A 22,498-nucleotide genomic window follows, 5' to 3' on the forward strand; every position below is an offset into this window, starting at 1 on the left:
TGCTACCCGGGTCACGTAATCATCTAATTACTCAGTTCAAAAGAACTTCAGCAGATTAACAGCCATTGGAATTTAAGGACATGATATCCATCTTCCAAACATTAACCTTAGCCCGCAATCATACGATTTTTTTTTACTTTATTCCCATTTTTCTGTTTTCCTAGTTTTACCACCCTTGACTTCCGGTTTTATTAGGTCGGCTCAGTTGTCTATCCTTAATTATGATCGGACCTGATTCGAGGCCATCACAATTATTAATGTCGTCTAGATTGTCCTGATAATTGTTTTTATTTATTTTACTTTTTATGTTATAAAAGGAATGGCAATATTACTATGTGTTATAAGTATTTTTCAGGAGTCTATCTTGAAATATTTTAATGCAACGTTTATAAATACGTTGAAGCTGTTGTCTATCACAGATTAGCATGTCGAATAGGCTATTGAGCAAGCATATTATAGGCTGAAAAGTATCACGATTATGAAACTGTTGTCAGCATCTTTAAGCTGTATATTATGTACGTCGTTAGTGTCCATCACAGAAATATTTTAATTGGTATTTATGTATGTCATTCAATATAACCCCATCATATACCATTTCTTTGATAGACACTTGAAGGTACATATAACAAAATCAATTGATACATTTTATATGTGTATACTAATTTTTGCATCATATATATTCTTTGATAATATAAAGAAAAGTATATTGATCAAACAAGGAATTGAATTGGCTTGAATTGGGCACACCCGGCACATGCCCCACCCCTAAAATTATAAAATTATCAAAGTTTGCTTTCTATTTCAAAGGAGTGGAAATTAATAAACTACACCTATCAAATGCCATCATGTGCAGGCAACGTGAACTCATAATCAAAGCACTGAAAGTGCTGATGGACGGTGACATTGTTCGGTCTGCTGCAAGTATAGAACTAAGTCCTTTCTCTTATAAACACAGAAAATCATCGGAACCTAATCTTGAATATAGAAGCATAATTTGAACACTCTTAGGTGAGGACAATTAGACAATGCTTCAAACCAAATATCTAAGCTTGATATTTATTTTCCAAACATAATTATTCATCTTAATGCTGTAGCTTTGAAAATGTGATGAAAAGGTCACCTGGCAATATCATCGTTAATGTTTGTTTGCAGAACTACTTCATAGTCAAAATTTCATTCCAGTTGCATATTAAATACGCCAAAAGGACAGAATCAAGATAACTGAAGCATAACATTAACAGATGTTTTTTTAAAACAGTATACATGGTCCAAAGTTCAATGTTGTACTCAAAATTAAAAACGTAGGCCTTAGCTGAAGCAACTGTGCACAAGATGATCAATCTGCAAGAAAAACAATTGTCGAAAACTGACATAAACTTGGTATTAATGTGTACAATGCATTGAATCTTACTAACTGAAGTACCACATAGTTTACAATTTATTTTAGCTAAGCAGTGATTTTGTATTTTTCCATTAAAAATATTACTGGGTATGTCTACGAAGGTATATAGCTTAAAAAATACCACCCGTTTGGAGTAAGCCTTTGTAGCACAGCGGATACAACACTGGACTGCTATTTTTTTACATTTTGGTCCTTTCTCTATAATTATGATTCAAAGCTTAACACATTCTATTAAATAATTGTCCTGAGTTGCGTTACAGGAAAAAAAAATGCTGCCAATCTGGTATACAGTCCCTTTAAAGTAACCCGAGAACAACAATGATGAATTGTTTTCCAAACATAGCAACATTTTATTGCAGAGGCCACAAAAATAAAAAAGTAAGTGAAAATGTCACAATCATGGTTAGCCAAACACAACATTCATAATTATTCTTAAAGCAGTACATTTTATGAAAGAGGGTCAAAAGGTCACAGTAAAGAAGATCTGAGGACAACATTGATAATTGTTTTGCAAAACTTACTGAACTTTCGTTGCAGTACCTTAGAATAGAAAAGATGGTCAAACGGTAATTATCAAGGTTATCCAAGTACAAAATTGATATTTGTTTTAAAAGTTATACACATGGTCTAAAAAAAATTTGCTGTTGCTTCAAAAATAGAATGTATGTCTAAAATCATATTCTATGTCATCAAAGCACAACATTGCTTTTTGTTTTGAAAACTGTACTAAAAAACTTTCATTGAAGTAGCTTAAAAATAGGAAAGTATGTCGAAAGGACAACGTTATCAAAGCACAATTTTGATTTTTGAGTTCGAATCAATGGTCTTAATTTCATGGCTGAAGCTTCAAATTTTAATGTGTGTCAAAAGGCCACAATCTAGGTCATCAAAAGACAACATTAAATATTGTTTTCAAAACTATCTAAAATGCTATAGCTCTAAAAAATAATTAGGTCAAAAAGGTCCCAGTCAGGGTCATCCGAGAACGACATATATAACTATATGTTTGTTTTCAAAACAGTGCTGATGTCAAGTTTTCATTGATGAAGCTTTAAAAAACATATTCAACAACTTCAGGAAATGTGTAAATAACTTAGCCTTTGTCGATCTTACTAACATATTTCCTTGACGAGTTGTATAATACAGTCTATTATATGATGACGAGTTTTAGTATCTTTTTATCAAAATATTCTTTAAGTAAAGACAACAAAAACAACTTACCTGTTTTACTTCTCTAGTAAACAAGAGCTGTCACAGAGACTGCGCGTTCGACTATTACGCCGCTGTTCAGTGTAAGGATTAAAAAGTTTTGGCGAAACATGGATCACTGTAAAATTAGATTAGATTTCAATGCAATACATTATGTATTTGTTGAGATATTAACATGAATGTGGTTACATGGAAAATTTTAAGTCCAATACTTGAAACTTAAACAGTATTTCTAAGTTGCATAATAAAGGGGCAAAAATGATAAAATATAAAAGATAGAGTTATCTTTCCTGATTATTTAAGAAGGTTGAATAGTTGGGAGCCTGTGTATAAAGTTTCAATGCAATACATGATGTATTTGAATTTATATGTCAAATAATAAAGCAAAACCTTAACCAGAATTTTTAAGTCGAATAATAAAGGGTCATTATTTGCATTAAATGCAAACTAGAGTTATCTTACTTGGTTAATTAGGAAGGTTGGATGGTTGAGTACTATTGTATAAAATCTTAATGCAATACATCAAGTAGTTGCTGAGATATCAACCTATGTGTGCTTACATGCAAAACCTTAACCAGAATTTCAAAGTCAAATAATAAAGGCCCATTTTTTGCATTAAATTCAAATAAGTGTTATCTAACTTCATTAATTTAGTAGGTTAGATAGTTGGGAATACATATCTAAAGTTTCAATGCAATACATGATGTATTTGCTGAGATAATGACTTAAAGGTGCTTACATGCAAAACCCTAACCAAGGTGTGACGCCGACGCTTGGGTGAGTAGTATATAGCTCTCCATATTCTTCGAATAGTCAAGCTAAAAACAGGATACATGTACCATTAAAGCGATGCTATTCTCTGGACTACAAGCATGCATTGCAAAAATTTGTATTAGGAAAAATTTCAAACCAAAGAATCATGCGATCATTCTCACACTGTTTGTAAGAAGAATACATATAAAGGTGATATCAAGTACAGCAGAAAGGAATAACAACAAAAAACTAAACTCTTTTTAATTGTGACATCATAATGGTCACCGGTAAGATGAAGTCATAGATTACTATGTGTTCATGACGTCATTTCCTATTTAAACCAATATATAGTACCCCATTCAGTACCCAACGTGATTGAAAGTTTTTATCAGGAGATAAGATAAATATCACATTTTCCTCTTAAGAATTGGTTGGAAATTTAATTTTACATTTTTTTCATCACAATGAATACAAAATGACAAACTTGTCATTTGAAAAAAACATTCTTGTCTATGAATTTGTTTAAAAACATGTGGAAGGATACTATAAGTTCCATGGTCAGTAGGTAACCCGCGATATGGGATATTCAATGTAAAGGAAACCATATTGCAGTGGAGTGAAGCTCGAACCTAAATATGGATTCTTGCCCCCCATTTTTCCAATACTATGTCACCTAATAACCCCGTAATGTAAGTATAACGTTGACAACCTGTTCTCCTGTTTAAATGTTTTATTTATTCATTGAAATATTCATCAAATCCGAATAAAGACGCCATTTTGTTGTAATTTAAATTTGGAAAATGGAAAAATGTGGTGTCACCGCGTGACCTGTCCTTGACCAACAGCGGTGTTTCATAAATATTGGGAGTCGTGACATATTTTTGACCAATAGAAATAGACCAATGTTATATTGATATCCCCATGTGTACTTAGGAGAGAAAAAATGTGTGATGGCTGTATTTAACTGGATATAAAGTATACAAGTAAATAAAAAACACGAAAAAAATAAAATCTTTATGAATAAACATTATTCAGAATGGGTGGAGTGATTGATGATAATGAGCCCTTCTTAATCATTAAGCTAGTTACTTTAGGTCATTTAATTGACTTCGAAAACAACCTCATTGTCTAATTCATTGTCGACGTAAAATCTTATGCAGGGATTGTGCATCAGGTGAGTGACAGTAGGCTGAGGAAAAACCCAACTTGAAGAATGAAATTGTTAATGATTAAGGATAGCACTTCATTTATACCTATCTGAAATTTCATTTGCTTAATTGTAGGTTTGTTCTATTTTTGTTGTTAAAGCTGCACTCACACAGATTGAAAGTATTGACAACTTCTTTATTTTTTGTTTCCGAACGAGCCATTTTTTTGCGAAAATCCATGGAAACCAGTAATATAAGACTGCTGACAAAAAATCAGAACATAGATTCTTATACTTAAGTTCAAAAATTGATGTTTTATGATATTTTCTTTAACCGTTAGTATCAGTTTAAGCCATTAAGCATCAATTTTTGAACATAAATACGAAAATCTAAGATCTGATATTTTATCAGATATCTTATTATTGGTTTGCACATATATATTTACGCAATAATTTGCTCTTTCCAAAACAAAAAATAAAAGAAGGTGTTAAAATAGTCAATCTGTGGGAGTGCAGCTTTAAGGGCTCATTATTTCTTAGTCTAAACAAGTTGATGTTCAAATTAAGAGTCTTCTTATCCATAAACATCTATTAAAACAAGTTTTTTAAAAAGAGGGTGTTTTGAAAATATCAAAATTGAATTAAGGAAAAGAATTTCATATTTATCAGGTTTGAACTGACATTTTCAAATGCTTTACCCTTTGGAACAAGCCATGTGGTAACTAAAAAATATGTCAAGTCCATGATATACGCATTAGCACAAAATTAATCAAGCACAATTTTGATCAAAATTCACACACTGTGCAAGCATGTCAAAACATGGCCATGTTAAAATTGCAAAATTTCCTTCTGATTGAAAAAAAAAATCACAGACTGTCAGACTAAATTACTGACACTCCTTTTCTATAAAAGTTCATGCTGTCTTCAGAAATAAATTGAAATAACGAATAAGGGTAATGTAACATTCTGCCAAAGGGGGAATGCATTCATAGTATGTGGATGTCCTGGATTAAATATGCAAATTAACATACCAGGTCTCTGTTTGGAGGGAGAATATATGTAGATAAAAGGGTTATGCATGATTTTCTCTGAAGGGATCTGTTGGCCTTGAACATTTCAGTAATATGGCTTGTTTTTATTGATCTTTTTTAGACATACATGTTTGATGCTTTATAGGCATACCAATGAGAATGATTTGCCCAAAATTGCAACAGAACAATTTCAGGGGCGTAGCCAGCGTTACACACTTACGCACATGCGTAACATCAATTTGAAAAATGAAAAAAAATGGTCAAACATGGCATCAAAGTCGAGGGTTATGTTTTGACATCAGAATAAAACCTTAAAGGGTAGATCAGCTATAGAAAGCATTGTTTCTCTGTGCTAGATAGCTAACACAGCCTTAAAAATCACTTAAAAAAATTCCGTGGGGAGCAGCCCCCCCCCCCCCCCCCCCCCCAACCTCCTACGGTTACAGGGATTCCCCATCCCATAGCCTCTCACATTTAGTACAGCCTGGCTACACCCTTGAATTTAATTAATTGCCAAAAAATGTCAAAATCCTGTCTACATTCTAGTATTTTGATTTTTTTTTTCATTGAGTAAGACCCTTTTGAGCTATTTAAACACTGTAAATATCCGTAAAGCTATCTGCATGTATACAATATTGATATCCCCAGCATGCACAATTAAGTTATGCATTATCTTTTACCATTGTTAATTTTAACATACAAGAAGATACTGTATTTTACACTTACCTAAAAAATGTGTAGACAATGATAGAGAATAATAAGTGGCAGATTTCAAATCAAGGCATTTAAGGCTCACCAGGGGCTTAGCACCATCCAGATAATACAGACAGGCTAGCTCCATGTCCTAATGCCAGGATCATTTATAGTAACTTTATCTTGTTGAAAAGTTTAATACTTGACTAGTCCAAATAAACAGCAACTTCAGAGACTTGGACAAGTTTTGTTTTGGCGAGTCTTCATGTCCACATCCAACTTTTTCTCCTAGCTAAGAATGACATTTCAAGCACTAAGTTTATTTAGTTCAAATAATTGTACATTGAATGATTTTTTACCATTTTTGAATAGGCACGTCACATAGTGAACACATCTATAATTTTCGACTTGATGTATATTGAGCTTCAAGATGACGCGCATCAGCTAGATAGGTCCAAAATGGCAATGCTATGTTGACAGAAGCTGATCGGAATTTATGCGTTTAATGAAACACTTGTGTAATTATACACACTTGTGTGATTAAACAATGATATTGGCTCAAGATAAATTATGTGACACTTTCGTGTTCCTATTTTGCAATGCAATGTTTAATATAGAAGTGTTGTTACAGTTGAAGAAAATATTTTACTATGGTAGGAATCAGATCAACATGGCATAAAGGGAACCAAATTATGCACTGGTCAGTCAATTGTAACCACGCCCCCCTCCCCCCCAGATCTTGGGAATAGCGGGGACTTGGACTTTCAGTACAGCCAACACCAGCTAGATTCCATGCCATGCGGAGACGAACAGTTGGTAAAACCCCCACCAAAGTCCCTGCACCCCGGGGACTCTAGGCAAGGCCAATTACCCGCTGTATTTAAAACAGACAAAACCACCGGCAATGTGTAGTTGGACTAGGCAATGTGGAGCCACCTGACAAGCATAAACACGACCCATTTCACCCGCTATTCCCCGTATATCCCCGGACCTGGGTTGGCCGTGGTTACAATTGACTGGTGCATTTTAAAGAAAATCTGAAGTACCTACTGTACTGTAATGTATGTTTTATGCAGAAAGATGACAACTGTGACGCAGATGCAAGTTGTTTCGAGTTATTTATATTTTCATTATTTTTCACATCAATATTTGCAAAAATTATTGGCACGAAGCAAAACGACGTCATTGTTTTTTTTGATTTTCACTAAGTTTGTATTTCCGTGTTTTACTGCAACTTACTTTTAGTCGTTGGATACCAGATGTATATCAGTCATTAATTGTATTGCGTTAAATTCAGCCAATTTGACCACAAGGTGATGATGTTATTCAATTAATTATTTTCAATTCTCCTTTTTAGCACTAACAATCCATTGTAAAACTCGAGTGTGATGCCGTAAATCCAATTTGACATCGGAAATTCCACGGACATGTTTTGATTCATCCGCCATCTTGGATAAACCGGGTCATTTTGGGTCATGCCATTAACACATCATATTTTGATGATTCTGCTTAAAGAGTCTACAGCATGATATATATTTTAAAATATTTCGATAGTTCAAAGTATTGAATTAATTATGTTTAGCAACAATGTACTTCAGTATTCAGTTCGAAACATTTACGGATTTATTTTTATCGATACAGTAAAATGGCCGAGGAATTCCGAATGCATTTTTGTAGTAATGTAGTGGAACTATTTCCATGTAGTAGTCAATATTGGCGAAATGATTTATCAATATAAAAATTTGATTTCAGTACCAATTGGCAATAAATTATACATGACCCACTTCTCTCACTATTCGCCCAGACATTTTAGAAAAAAAACTATGTAACAGCCACTTTAAATCAGCTGTGTATTCAAAACAATGATGAGAACTATTTACTGAGCGCACTGGCGTTCTTTGGCTTGTAGTTTGCTCGGCTGATGTGCCTACTTAGGACGGGCCCTGAGGGGCACCGTCCAAAAACAACAAATTCAAACAGCACAACTTTTAATTACGTCCTCTTGATGTTTCTTCATCCGTAAATAAACAACAGTTTCCTCGTCTTCCAATAATTTCTGATACTGATGAAAATGTATCCATGATCATCCGTGTGATATTTGTTGAAAACAAGAAAAGCATACATGCCATAAAACTGAGAAAAAAAGTTGTTTTCTCCAGTCTTGTAGCAGAACGCAACCTTGAACATGTGTAAGAAATGCCATGAAGTCAATATCACAACTACTTGTAGGCCACCGATGTGTTATGTCCACTTTTATGTGAAGTATTTTCTTTCCGATTTCTTCCACAAATTGCTTTCAACTAGCGGACCCTGGGGGGGGGGGGGTACCCTTAGGTTTGCCCTTTCTAACGTCTATTCCTGAATCCTCCCCTGCTTTTAAGATAAACTTTCAAAACCAGTATCACTTATTACCTTATTATCAATATTCATTAATAAACTTATCTTGATGCCATGTGATGGCAGATAAACCATGTAAACAATGGCTAAATGTACAGGAATTTTCATTTCTAATTTGTATTTTTTATTGATATGATTATTCCTAGTATGGAAGGTTCATTTTTTAATAGAAAATATATTGATAGATTTAGGATAGACAATTAAGAAAACACTTCTATGATAGACAACATTTTTTATGTAAATGATACACAAGTAAAAATATTCTTATGATTAACATTAAAACTTGAATAAGTAAATAATGTGTCTGTGATAGACTCTGGACACTCAATTAACTAAAGTTTTAAGAGATATATAAACCAATGGCAATTATGAATAAAAATCAAAAACATTAATATTAAATCAACCTTTAATTTTTATGAAATATTTTTCACGATAGACAATAAGAAATGTTTTCTTGATAGACAGTTAAGAAAAACTTTTTTCATGATAGACTGTTACAAAATCTAAAATTGTTTATGATAGATAATAGTAGGTAAAATAAGAAATATACTTCATACTTAAACATTTTATGAGATATATTTCATGATAGACAATAAGAATTATTTTCTTGATAGATAATTAAGAAAAAAATAATTCATGATAGACTGTTACAAAACTACTGTATTGTTCATGATAGATAATAAATTAAACAAAATTATATTTTATACTTTAAACTTTAAAATTTTCATGATAGACAATAAGAAATATATTTCATGATAGACAATAAAAAGTATATTTCATGATAGATAATAAGAAATGTTTTTCATGATAGACAATATGAAATATTTTTTATGATACATGTAGACAATAACAAATATATTTCATGATAGACAATAACAAATATTTTCTTGATAGACAATTAAAAACATATTTTTTCGTGATAGACCGTAATAAAAATACTGTATTGTTTATGATAGATGATAGTATATCAAATTAGAAATATATTTTATTATTTAACTTTGAAATTTTAAGAAATATATTTTATGATAGTCTTTAAAAATATTTTCATGATATACAGTTAAGATTTTTTCATGATAGACTGTTATAAAACTACTGTGCGTATTGCTTATGATATATGTTAGTAAATAAAATAAGAAATATATTGTTTTATTTGAGATAATAATAATTCATGATAGACAATAAATTAGAAGTAATAATCACGTCAAGTGCTTTGCGTAAACATTTCTGGTATAGTGGCTGCATAGTCATTCTAAATTGATAATTTTGATAGACAATACAGGTCGTATCATGTGTTTTGGCTTTTGAATGTCAACGCTGAATAAAAAAACGCCACCCTAATAGTCTTCACTGGTTATCGAACACTAGCATAGTTCCCTAAACTGCGTTCGCGTCCCTTTACGATTTTCATTTTAATCTGTTCAAGCAGTTCAATAAATTGTGATTATTTAGTTAAGACATTATTTTACAGTCGCCAAATTTGATTTAAGACGAAAATTAAATTCACGTGCGAACGTTCTACGGGCCGCAAAATGATAATCTATATTCGACCCGCAAAACTGATAATTGCCGAGTCATGCAAATAATCGCAAAACCCTGAACAAATATGTTTCTATATTTTGTAACATATGTATTAAACACTTGTAAAACAGAACAATACTTGATGGTTATATCAACCAGAAACAGGGTATCGCATGTGATAACAATAATTATGACTAGGATTGATGTAACTAGAACAATATTTATATACCATTAAACTAAGAATTACTAACAGTGTTTTCCGGCTGTTGATGTAACTAGTTTGATTGCGTATGCTTAAAGATTGTGTAGCAGTGTACACTCTTGCGCATAGTGGTCAGAAACTGGCTCAGTGTGAGCATTATTTGATAAGCTCATAGAGAGCTGTATTTTCTACCTTCTGTACCCTGTGCGTAGGAGTGTGTAGTTAAGAATCGATAAACAATGTTCAAGTTAAAGATCTGTTAACATGAATTTGTTCAACGTTTGACAATTCAAGGGCAATTACTCTTTTAAAATGCAACCTGGCTGTTAATAGAACTCAGTCGATATATAACTCTCATAAGCTTTGTAAACAAGTTTGGCAATGATTGGATAAATGTACTCTAGTAAGAAAAAGAAGCGGAAAAAGAAATTTGAATTTTTGACAATTCAAGGGCTATCATTAAAATTTGTTGTTGTTCCCTTTATGATTGTAAATAAGTTTGGTAAGAGTTGGATACAATATGCGACAGAGTTAATTTGGTAAAATTTTGACCATTCAAATGCTATGACGCTTGAGTAAATAATGTGATATGACTGTTGATCAAACTCAGTCGACATAATGTGAACAATAACAATTTTGACCAAGTTTGGTAATACACAAGTTAGAGAGCGGACATGAACATGTGACGCCACGGACCACGACAACGACTAGGCGGACGACAACGCCGGAAAACATGCGCCTATATTTCTTCCATGCTAAGCAGGCGACATACAATACATGCCCTGTACTGCGTAGCCAAATACGCGCTTTTCGCGTCAGTTTGTTTAGGTGAACATTTGCTGCAAATTACATAAAATAATTAATCCCAGCAGTGAAAAAGTTATAGGTTATGTCTACCTGATCTTTGAATCTAACAAAGCTTGGCCGTGAATCGAAATGACTTAGAATATCTGCTAAACACGACGGTCTAATGTGATATTTCGAAATTATTCAAGTGGGTCAAAAAATTATACAGAGTCCAAGAAAAGAAGGACAGGCGGATAAAGCAACGTCTCGACATGTTCCCTTCGGTATGTCCATGTGGCTAGGCGAAAGAACGCGACAGTGAAGTCTAAGTTTAAAATTATGTATGGGGGTGGCTGTTTGAGAGTTTAGTTTCTTAAAACACTTCGACAAACCTTTTCACAATACGGCCGTCTGACGGAGCACTGTCGAACCATTATTTTGGAAACAGGTTTGTCGAAGTGTTTGATGAAACTAATCACCTTATCAAACTTCGGTAATAAAACAAATGCGGGGCTCTTAAAGCGGCATAGACTGCCCTTTGTTTTATTTAAAATGGTGTAGTAAAAGAAGAGTTTTCTTTGATTTAAGTCTTCATTCTAAGCAAAATATTGCCTTTCGACGTAGCATATATGACGCAATTTATCACGTGGTATACACACACTGTAATTAGAATGTTTGGGAGTGCCTTAAGCGATAATGATCCCTGCGCTTGCTCGTACAATGGGTCATTATCGCCGCCGATGTATTAGCATATAATACATTATTTTCCATAAGGCATGAAAAAATGTTTGTTTTCGGTTTGCAGGCCTACCCTTGAAAATTTGCATCGACCCTAAAATTGTGCCAGCATCATGCATTTGGTCAGTTAATAGGAATTGTGAGATTCATAATAAGAAATAATAAATATAAAAAATTGATTTCATGATGTCAATTTTGTTATTTTTCTTTCTGGACTTCGAAGACGGACATACATTGGATAAGTTTAAATAATATAATATAAAGATATAATTTATATTTTCGCGATTCGCGTCGTTAGAAATGAAACTTTGGTAGGTGTTATATGTGTTGATTTTATCCTCTTTTCCGACTGAAGACAAACAAACAAGAAACAGCATATCTATCCTTTGATAAAATCTGGTTTGAGAAACAAAATATATCCGGTGCCAATATTTCTATACAACAACTCATAAAAGATAGAATCCGGAGCTCCGCTGAACCTACACTCAATGACTTTATTTCCTTTGTATCCCAAAGACTGAATAAGCAGAAAATTTATTAACGCATACTTCGATACCTTCTCTGAAAAGAAAAACGTAATTATCAGGATGTACATAGCTGATAGTAAGAAAATATTTTTAAAAAATGCATGCTATTTGCTGTCAGAATTATGATCGCTGTTTTATTTTCATTCGTTTAGATGAATATAAAGACCTTGGGCTTTCAGTTTTGTGTTTGTTTGTCGATAGTCGATGAAGTTATTATTTAGGTATTAAATCACATACATAATTACATCGCTTGCTGTTATTTTCACCGATTTATATTTCGGCATTCCACTTTTTATTGTAAACACGACGGATAGATTCCGTATCGGTACCGGATAGAACCAGTAAATGAAGAATGTGGACGGAAAGAATCCGCATTGCATCATCACCGTGGGACAGGTTCGCCAGGGAGCTAGACAGTCTATCTCCCTGCCAATTAAATTCGCTTTTCGGTCAAATGTTTATGTAAATATATTTCTATTTATATAGGACAAGTAGTTTTGCTTGGTCAACACTTTGGTCACGTTTTAAAGGATGCTGACTGAAACAGTATACTAGTTTGTATTTCTGCCCTCATGACCAGATTAAATTTAATATAGCGAAATCAGCAGTGACCATAATTATAGTGTCACAAGAATTGCAATGGCCCAATTTCGTTTAAAACGAAACATTTCTACCCGAGGGTTTATTTGGAAGCCGGTAATGAGGTTACGCAATATTCCCAAAGGAATTTATACATAGAACAAAAAGCAATATACAATATACAAAAAGCAAGCAGTATATATTTCAAAATGACGTTTAACGCCATTTGTACATTTGACAAATGGATGGAACCGGATTAATATGCAGTACCAATAGCTTAACACGAAAACAGATGCAATATCAAACAATTTCATTTTGAAACCAAGTACTGAGTCTCCTGCTGGAGTATCAACGCTTTAAAAGTCCGCCATTGTATTCCCTCTTTGCAGACATACGAATGTAGGTTTATAGGTTATCAAATATTCATTCCTTTTACCACCAACACCATTGTGCGAACTATTCAAGGAGTGTACAGCTCATTAAACGCCATAAAATAACGCCTTGTTAAACACACAGAACATGAAACGGGATAATTTCTAATAGGAGAATCAGCATGCTTTTCTGTAAGATCTTAATTACGAATTACATATTTCGCTTGAAACATATTGTCTTATTTACTTTATCATTATTTATGATTTGTTATCATGCTTTTATAAATAATATTAACGATACTACATCCCCATTTTTTTCATTTGTCTTTTTTTTTAGATTTCGCGATTGTTGGGATATTGATCTGCGTTCCCGACACTATAGGTATGATCGATTCGACAGCCTTTTTTCATTCGCATTTTGCATATAATAATAATACACACACACACACGCACGCACGCACGCACGCACGCACGCGCACACACTCACGCACACAAACATATGTATATATATAATAGTATTTTTTTAATGCATATTCGGTTTGAGCAATGAATTTATTTTTATAAGAGTTATTCAGAAAAAAATACATAATCAATATTTCTATTTTTAGAAACGTTAGATTGTTTCGACTGCAGGAATTTAGCCGACCCGCAGACATGCAATCTGATAGTTTCTTGTGCAAGTGGTCAGGTAATATCATCATCATCATCATCATCAGCAGCAGCAGCATCAGCATCAGCATCCTTATCATCATCACCATCATCATCATCATCATCATCATCATCATCATCATCATCATCATCATCATCATCATCATCTCCATCATCATCATCATCAGCAGCAGCATGGTCATCATTGTCTTTGTCCTTTCGAAAGCCAAGTTTGTATTCTTTCTTCCCTAACGTATTTTCAAGATTCGTTCCATATAAAGGTGCATATTTAAAACGTTCCGACAATGACTTTGTAAATTATTTTTTAGTCCTGTTTTCTCCAAACGAGACAGTCCTGGCCGACAATAACATACGACATGGGCTGTCAGAATAACCAGGTTTGTTTTTTAACAAAAGTTTTTACAATGCACATGCAGAATACATCGAACGAGCAACATAATTTCAGGGACAAGCCTAGTAGCTTAAACCTTAACATAGGCACACAAATATGGTAAAGTTGCCTTAGCCGTTGACATAAACTATTTGATTTTATGAAGCATGACGGTAGTTAAATCTTTCGAAAATATATGTTTGCAAGAAATAGTTTAATACTATAGTATACTTATTCATTGTAACATATTTAGCTGTGTGGTAACACTGGTTCCATCGTCGGTCGGTCAGTCTTCAAACGCCAACAAGTTGCCTGTCACGAGTGCTGTTCCTCAAATGGGTGCAATGACCAGCTCTGTGCCCACAGAAAACGTTAGTTGATCTCGAACTTTTTTCCATGTCTGGTAATATTTGCTTGATTGAAATTGGCTTTTATCTATCTGACGCAGTATGCGTTACAAGTGAATTGATACTTGTCTGGGTATAATGATTAGCAGAATCTTGATTAGAATATAATTAATCTCGTGCAACATCGTGCCAACGAGAGTGACATCGCAAACTTTAATGTAACTTTTTTCACAATAATTGTAAAATAAATACTGCTTAAACACATTATAATTCATTCATTCTAAAACACAAAATTTATACGATCTATAAACATTTACAAAGCAAATGTTGCAGTTATTTTTTTAACAGAACAGAACAGAATGTTTATTATCTTGTGCATAAACAACATGTCGATAATCAATAGAAAGTTTAAGCATTTTAGTTATTTTTTAGCGTAAACACATTTATTTTCTTATTTCTGCTTTTGTTTTGAAAGCCACTGTATGCATTGACGACGACAACTTTGATTGTGCTCAACTGAACTCTCTACTCAACATCTGCTCTGATGTCCACCATGCCAAGACCATATGTCCAAAGTTCTGTGGACTTTGTAGCCTAGGTATAAACAATTTGTTTTCATTACATGAAACACAATTCGAAACTGACTGGTATTAACATAAGCCCCCTTTAATTAAAGGCAATTATGTCATTAAATATTATCTTGAAATACGTTACCGTTGGTGGTGTTTTAGTTTGGATTTCCTTTACGAATATTTTACCCGACCGATATACTATTTTCTAAGCACCGGATTGAAGTTTTTCACTTGAAAAATACGCATCCTGAAAAACGCTTCGATGTAATAATATTCAGTCAGTGGGTGAAACGCTATGTATTCAAATATCTTTGCTTCACGTTAAATTTTGTTTTGTTTTCAAAGTCGACGGAAACTGGGATGCCTGGAATTCTTGGTCGAGTTGTGACGTTACATGTGATAACGGAACTCAAATCAGAACGCGCACCTGCACTAATCCCGTACCCCAAAATGGCGGCCTTGACTGCCAGGGCGCAAACAATCAGACTAAAGTGTGTGTTAACCAGCTTTGTCCGGGTAAGTAAACATGTGTTGATATATATACACATCTTCTTCACAGGCGATGTTCAGTACATTTTCGTATATACTTCTTTACACTATCAGCGCTAACCGGACATTTTATCTAGTATCTCACCCTTTAAAATGTATACGCGTGACTAGGGTAGGTCTCTGTGGGAAGTTTTCAAGATGTTTTTATGTTTGTCAGTTATGATTAGTATTTTAACTATTTTTATCAAATCGCGAATAAACAAATCTTGACATTACTCTTAGTACATGGTGGGTGGACGCGATGGTCTGGTTGGAGCGGCTGCTCAGTCACATGTGACACCGGCCTCTCCAAGAGGACCCGCTCCTGCACCAACCCGAAACCAGACAGGTTCGGCGACAACTGCTTTGGAGATGCGCAGGATTATCAAGTCTGTATGCAGCAGCCATGCTCAAGTATGTATTTGAACCTGGAACTGCTATTGATTCTGCTTTCCATTAAATGATTTATAATTGAATACTTTAAGAAATTATGTTTTGTCTTTAGTGATATATGACCACATTTGAAAACAAGACTTTTGTGTCCTAAGTCCTTGCTCTTTATTGAAACAATCTAATTAAAATCATGTCGTGACGTTCGCTTCATTTCATTTACGCTGTGAACGTAACGCCTTATTTCTGGGGAATCAGGTTTTAATGACATTGGAAAAAGGCCTTTACACGAAAACGGGGGTTTTCAACCATTTTCAATAACCGTTTCCGATCTGAAATTTAGAACATGTACACAAGTATGAGTACGAGTGTAATAAATTAGTATTATTAAAAACCATATCTCACGTCCAGAAATGTTGGCAACTTAACTCAGGGCGAGCATGAGGAATCATAGTTTAGTTATAACATAACAATCTCATTCTCCATAGGTGGAAATTGGACTTCGTGGAACACATGGAGCGGTTGCTCCGTAACGTGTGGACTTGGGCAACGATATCGAAACCGAAGTTGCGAATACTCCTCCCAATTTGTGAACAGCTTTCCGTGCGAGGGCAACGACTATCAATCACAACCATGTAGGAATGTCACGTGTACGTATTGCAACTCTTCCATCAACTGTTGTAAACTTATACTAAACAAATTCAAGACTGCAAATGTTGCTCTATATTGCTGGTCATATGCATTTATATGTCGATTTTGCAAATAAACTTTGAGGTTTAACATTAAAGTCCTATGCGTCTGTTTTGTGTTTCATGGTTGTGATTGATAGTCGTTTCTAAATAAAACAAGACTTAGCTAAAACATTCATTGTGTGACGTGTTAACCACGAAACTGCGCATCAGTATGATTTTGATAACACATCATTGTCACGTCATTCTCGAATTGAGTTTCGTTTTGACGAAACTTTAGTAAGAAATAATATTTTGGCAAAAATATATCTCTTTGGCTTTATGTTTTATTTTAACAGGCGAGAGAGTGTTGTTCAACTTCTACGGGCACAGCATGACCAGTACTCGGATGCGTTTCACGAGTCAGGTCGAGAACATCGGCAACGCGTACGACTCGTCTACGGGATACTTCGTCGCTCCTGTTCCGGGCAGTTATATGTTATCATACCAGATTTGCTACTATACCAGTTCATACTATTTCTATTTGAAAAAGGCAAACAGAAATTTAAGCTCACCTGTAGTGATTGGGAGTGCCTATCATTACTCTTATAATAGTTACGATTGCTCATCTACAAGTGTTGTTACACGGCTCGAGAAAGGAGACCATGTTTGGGTAGAATGTAATAGCTCTAATCCAGGTGGCATAATACCGAGCTACAGAACATTTTTTAGTGGTGGCCTTATCAATAACCAGCAGAAAGTCTAAGTTCGGCATTCCAATTTTATAGACCATTCAATTTGTAAAAACCTAATTTTATAGACCATCCAAAAACCCTGTCGGGTTCAAAAAAAGCTAATAACAATAATACGACTACACATAACAAAACATTGTGTTATTAAGTTGTGTTGATTTACACGTACAAGAAGTATTTGGCAACCTGTCTTCTTTTTACATATACATGTGGCTACGTTCCCTTAATCAAAGATTTATTGATAAAAATAGTTTTATACAATCTATGATTGTTGTCTTTAGCTGTTGTTGTTTATTATGCGTTGACCACTTTGCCTTTAAATATGATCTGCCTTGTCCCTGTATAATATTGTATTACGTTATTAAATTTAATTATTCCTAAATTGAACAATAAATACATGAATTATAACACTTGGTAAATTCTTATTTCTATTTCCGAAACTTTTCTATTTCATTTTCGATTGTGTTAACAGTTTTCTGTTTGCATGCACACTATTTCCAGTCAATAATGAGGCAGCGAGAATGAAATAATATTTGGGGTTGATCGAACCCAACAAGCGGACACGTATTACTGGAAGAAGTTGGTAAAAGGGTTTATGTTTATGCGATCTTCTTTTTTTTCGTTTTATCATAATTGATAATTGAAACAAGAAAAAACGAACTCATTTCGTTATTATTTTTTTATTAAACATGAACAATCAAGTAGATCATGGAGCGATGGTTATAATACTGTTCATAAAGTTGTACCAAAATAAATCTTTCATTTTTGCATTACTAGTTTCTTTAACAATCATGTTATTTTACTATAGAACGATGAACTTTGGACTCAAATTTCTTCAGAAGCTCATTCGAAGTTAAAAGTGAAACATGTTCTATACAAATAAATCAAATTACTACGGTCAAAGAATAAGAAAAGATACTGTTGGTTCGTTAACTTTGCTGCTTCATTTGATAATAACTGAAGAATTATTCTTTGCAGAAAATTTCAATATAACGAAAACTGCTACATAACTTATATATCAATATCATTTCTGGTGCCTATGATGAATTACTGACGTTGCGTGGCGACGTCAGTTTGCGATATGTCTCAATGTTGTACCATGGAAGATCACGTGATCAAAATGGACCAGCCAAATTAGGCTACTAAAATTTATCAGGCATAAAATTCTATTTTGGGATTGTTTCAATTGCTCAGGAAGTTGTATTTTTGCCCAAAAAAACCCGGCTTATAAAACAAGCAGATACTGACTATAACCTTTCTTACTATCGATGACGTCAGCGGGAGAGTGTGCAGCAGGGGCGTTGTTCATTTCAAGTTCTTATAAGGCAACAAAAAGTTGACCATTAGTTCGTAGGATTTGCCGCACCTAAAAATCGAAAAAAGAAAAAGAAAATTAAGCCTGCACATATTTATTGGCTGCGCGGAAATTTTTTTGTTTACTTCCCCCGAAGTTCCCCTATTTCCTAAATTTATTTTACTTATGATTTAAACCTGCAAAGTCGATTTCACATTTTTATTTAAGGTTTTTCCATGCTAGACATTCTTCGCGAGCGAACTTTTCGAGAATATCTGTTCTCGTGTCCGGAAAAAATCCGTTCCTTGTTACCGCAATATAGCTGGTATTTGTTTACAGTTTTTAGGCTGTAGGACATAAGGCCTGCAGGCTTTTATAACCGTATCTAGGAAATTGCATCGGTAGATCGACATAATATTTTTTACTTTTGGCGAATTAATGTGCGCACGGGCGAATCAACCCCAGCGCAGTTAGAACTGCGTTGGTCAACGACCTAATTTACATTAACATTTACATCGAAAATACCTAGTAAGCAATCTGCGTCAATAGCTACGGACTGCGTTCTGCATATTAATTAGCTAGATAAAAGTAGCGCTGTTAGGAGTTTTCAATCTATGTTATGCGGTTAATATCGTTCGAATAAGCTACGTTTTCCGTAATATAGCGCAATTAAAATTATACAAAAAGCAATAATTTCAATATCTGTGAGTTACAGAACGCAATATAAAAAGCAGAATCTGCAAATAGTTTCAAAACGAACGCATACTGAATCAAATAATTACAAGCATTAGTGTTTAGAATTTGCTGCGGCCGAGGACCGATAATATCTACATGTACATTGTAGTTAAGAATAGAATCTGGGTCATCGCATTCGGACAGGTTTATTCCCCGGAAATAAACTCTGAGAACCCGTTAAAACCCGGAAAAAATATGGAATGGTATTATGATGCAATTAAATGCTAATTAGGCGTAAGATATCAAACCATTATGTTTTAAATGTAATTATAATACTTCATTTTATCCTACATCAGTTTCTTCATAAGAATGTTTTTAATTGCTTATATTGGCTCTTACTAGACATTTTATTGAGATCGTTAGTTTGAACTTGTGTTTGTAAAATGTGTGACGCAAAAGAACATTATCTTGTGTAAGTACATACTAACAACCTTTAACCAGTACTAAATGTATGTTACACACTTTTACCATTCAAATCAAATTGCGTAAAGCGTTGACAGGCTATTGACCTTCTACATTTTGTTTCATAGTCATGTAATGCCGAATGAAACGAAAAGTGTGTGAATATTTCTCAGTTTGTCTCAGTAATTTTAGACCAAAGTCTTCAGCATTAAGATACAAGTACATCAAACATACAGGGAATAAATAGTATTCGGGTGATTCGATCCAGAGGTATTTGTCGTTGTAGTAGGAAGCCTTAAACATAAACCTAATTAATATGTCCAATGCATTTTGTTAGGATACGCCTAAGTCATGTTTAAATTGTAGAGTAGATTTTACTAAAATCCCTTAATGCTTTATCCGTGGCAGTGCATTGTTTATGAAACCAAAGCTCCAGATAAGGGTTTATATGATATTGAGAATTACTCAATACCTTATAAGTAACTATTTGGCGTATTCAACATTTCAAGTGACTTATACTACATGATCTAATTGAGAATCAACATAAAACTCTAAAAGTTTGTGCGTAAAAAATTATGAGCGAACATACACTATCTTTAGATTTTTATGTTAATAATTATGTTTCACAATTACATGACTATACTCACTAAACGTTGCAGGCCATTCAACGCTTTAAGCGCTTTGATTTATGTCGAGAATATTTTGCAGGACACATCGTTGCTATTCTTTTCCCGATAGTTTACGTTAAGTTTAAAATTAGTATCATAGTCAATGGATTATAGTCTTTAGTAAACAACATCAGTTTCACAAAAACGAAGGAAATAATTATTTATGCGTGTGTTAAGTAATTTTATGTTCAGTGTGTGTATACCACGTGATCAATTACGTCACATATGCTATGTCAGAAGGCAACAGTTTGCTTAAAATGAAAACTTAAATAAAAGATAACATTTCTTTAACTTCATCATTTTAAATGAAACAAAGCGCAGTCTACGCCTTTAAAGTACCACTTCTTCGTTTTATTACCGCAGTTCGATAAGGTGATTAGTTTCATCAAACACTTCGACAAACCTGTTTCCAAAATAATAATGTTATGACACTGCTCCGTCAGACGGCCGAATTGTGAAAAGTTTTGTCGAAGTGTTTTAAGAAACTACACTCTCAACCAAAGTTTGGTAAGAGACCGAAGGCGGGGCTCTGTAAGCGGCGTAGACTGTGCTAGTTTTCATTTAAAATAGTGAAGAAAAAGCAAAGTTATCTTTGTTTAGAGTCTTCATCCGAAGCAAAATATTGCCTTCCGACGTTGCATTTATATCACAATTTATCACTTTGTATACACACACCGTAGATCACTGTCAGAGATTGGTCTATTTTGCTAAAATCCAAATGAAGACCACGCGTCGTTGTTGACTTTTTTACTTGATTCGAATGCTGAGGATTTCTAAGTCAATTATTGTGTATATTTTCCGGGAAGTTCGTATTACAAAGCCAGGCATATAGATAAGATATATAAAGATATATTGAACAGATAACACAACATAATTTAAACATTTGAGCATTTGTTTTCGTTTGTTAATTTTTTATATGCTTAAGCATTCAACTTCAAGAAAACGTTTGAAAAATACAATAACCATTTCCCTTATGTTAGATAAGTTATGTTTATTTCGAAACAAATCTTTCTTTAAACGTGTGCAATAATTTATTATATCTTACATCCATTTTTATTACGACCGGCCTTCTGATTAAAGTATCACAAAGAGGTTAACGCAATTTTGTTACGATTTATAGTAAGGTAAAAAATAATTAAAAGTATACAATAAAACATGTTATCAAAGGAAAATATGCTTTGTTTTCACCATACATATTGTAAATAGTTGTAGCAACATAAATATCGGCTAACACAAGAAAGGCATCATACCAAGTTCTTTTTGTGCATTGATGAATTTGATTTCAGGTTGTTCTTATGTCGTTTCGTCATAGAGTAATACAAATACGTTTATGGTATTTAACTTGAGACCTGTGAAAACGAGCTAGGCTTGTTGACAAGTAAAACTAAAATATGTTGTTGCTGTGTTGACGAAACGCAGCGATATTAACAAAAGTGTTGATTTTAGACATATTGCCTTTAGGTTCGCATTGTCTTCATTTAGTTTCGCTATTTTTGTAGAATTGATGTTTACACCATCCAACATGTTCAAAATCTACGACAAGGTACATCGTCAGAATATTTCCGTCGCAAAACATCTGAACACCGAACAAAATACCACTATTATCAAACGATTTCCCTCCACTGTTCTATCGGCGGCCAATGTGTAACGCATGTGAAAGGACATCTTTGAAAATTTGTATTTTCATGACTGGTTATGATTTGCAATAAGGTCGAAACCAAGTCGCAGAAAAACGCACCGCTTCGTACAA

General features: G+C 33.8%; 1 protein-coding gene across 1 annotated transcript in view; it reads left to right on the forward strand.

Annotated features, from left to right (window-relative positions):
* The window catches only part of LOC128240989 (A disintegrin and metalloproteinase with thrombospondin motifs gon-1-like), a 45,544-nt gene that overhangs the window by 8,150 nt on the left and 14,896 nt on the right, over positions 1-22,498 (forward strand). The window contains exons 11-17 of the mRNA XM_052957976.1: positions 13,962-14,041; positions 14,331-14,399; positions 14,646-14,763; positions 15,215-15,337; positions 15,657-15,827; positions 16,083-16,253; positions 16,718-16,879. Coding sequence (XP_052813936.1) covers positions 13,962-14,041; positions 14,331-14,399; positions 14,646-14,763; positions 15,215-15,337; positions 15,657-15,827; positions 16,083-16,253; positions 16,718-16,879 — 894 coding nt within the window. The remainder of the gene's footprint in view (positions 1-13,961; positions 14,042-14,330; positions 14,400-14,645; positions 14,764-15,214; positions 15,338-15,656; positions 15,828-16,082; positions 16,254-16,717; positions 16,880-22,498) is intronic.

Source organism: Mya arenaria, chromosome 7 (assembly GCF_026914265.1).
Source record: "Mya arenaria isolate MELC-2E11 chromosome 7, ASM2691426v1".
Classification (NCBI taxonomy): domain Eukaryota; kingdom Metazoa; phylum Mollusca; class Bivalvia; order Myida; family Myidae; genus Mya; species Mya arenaria.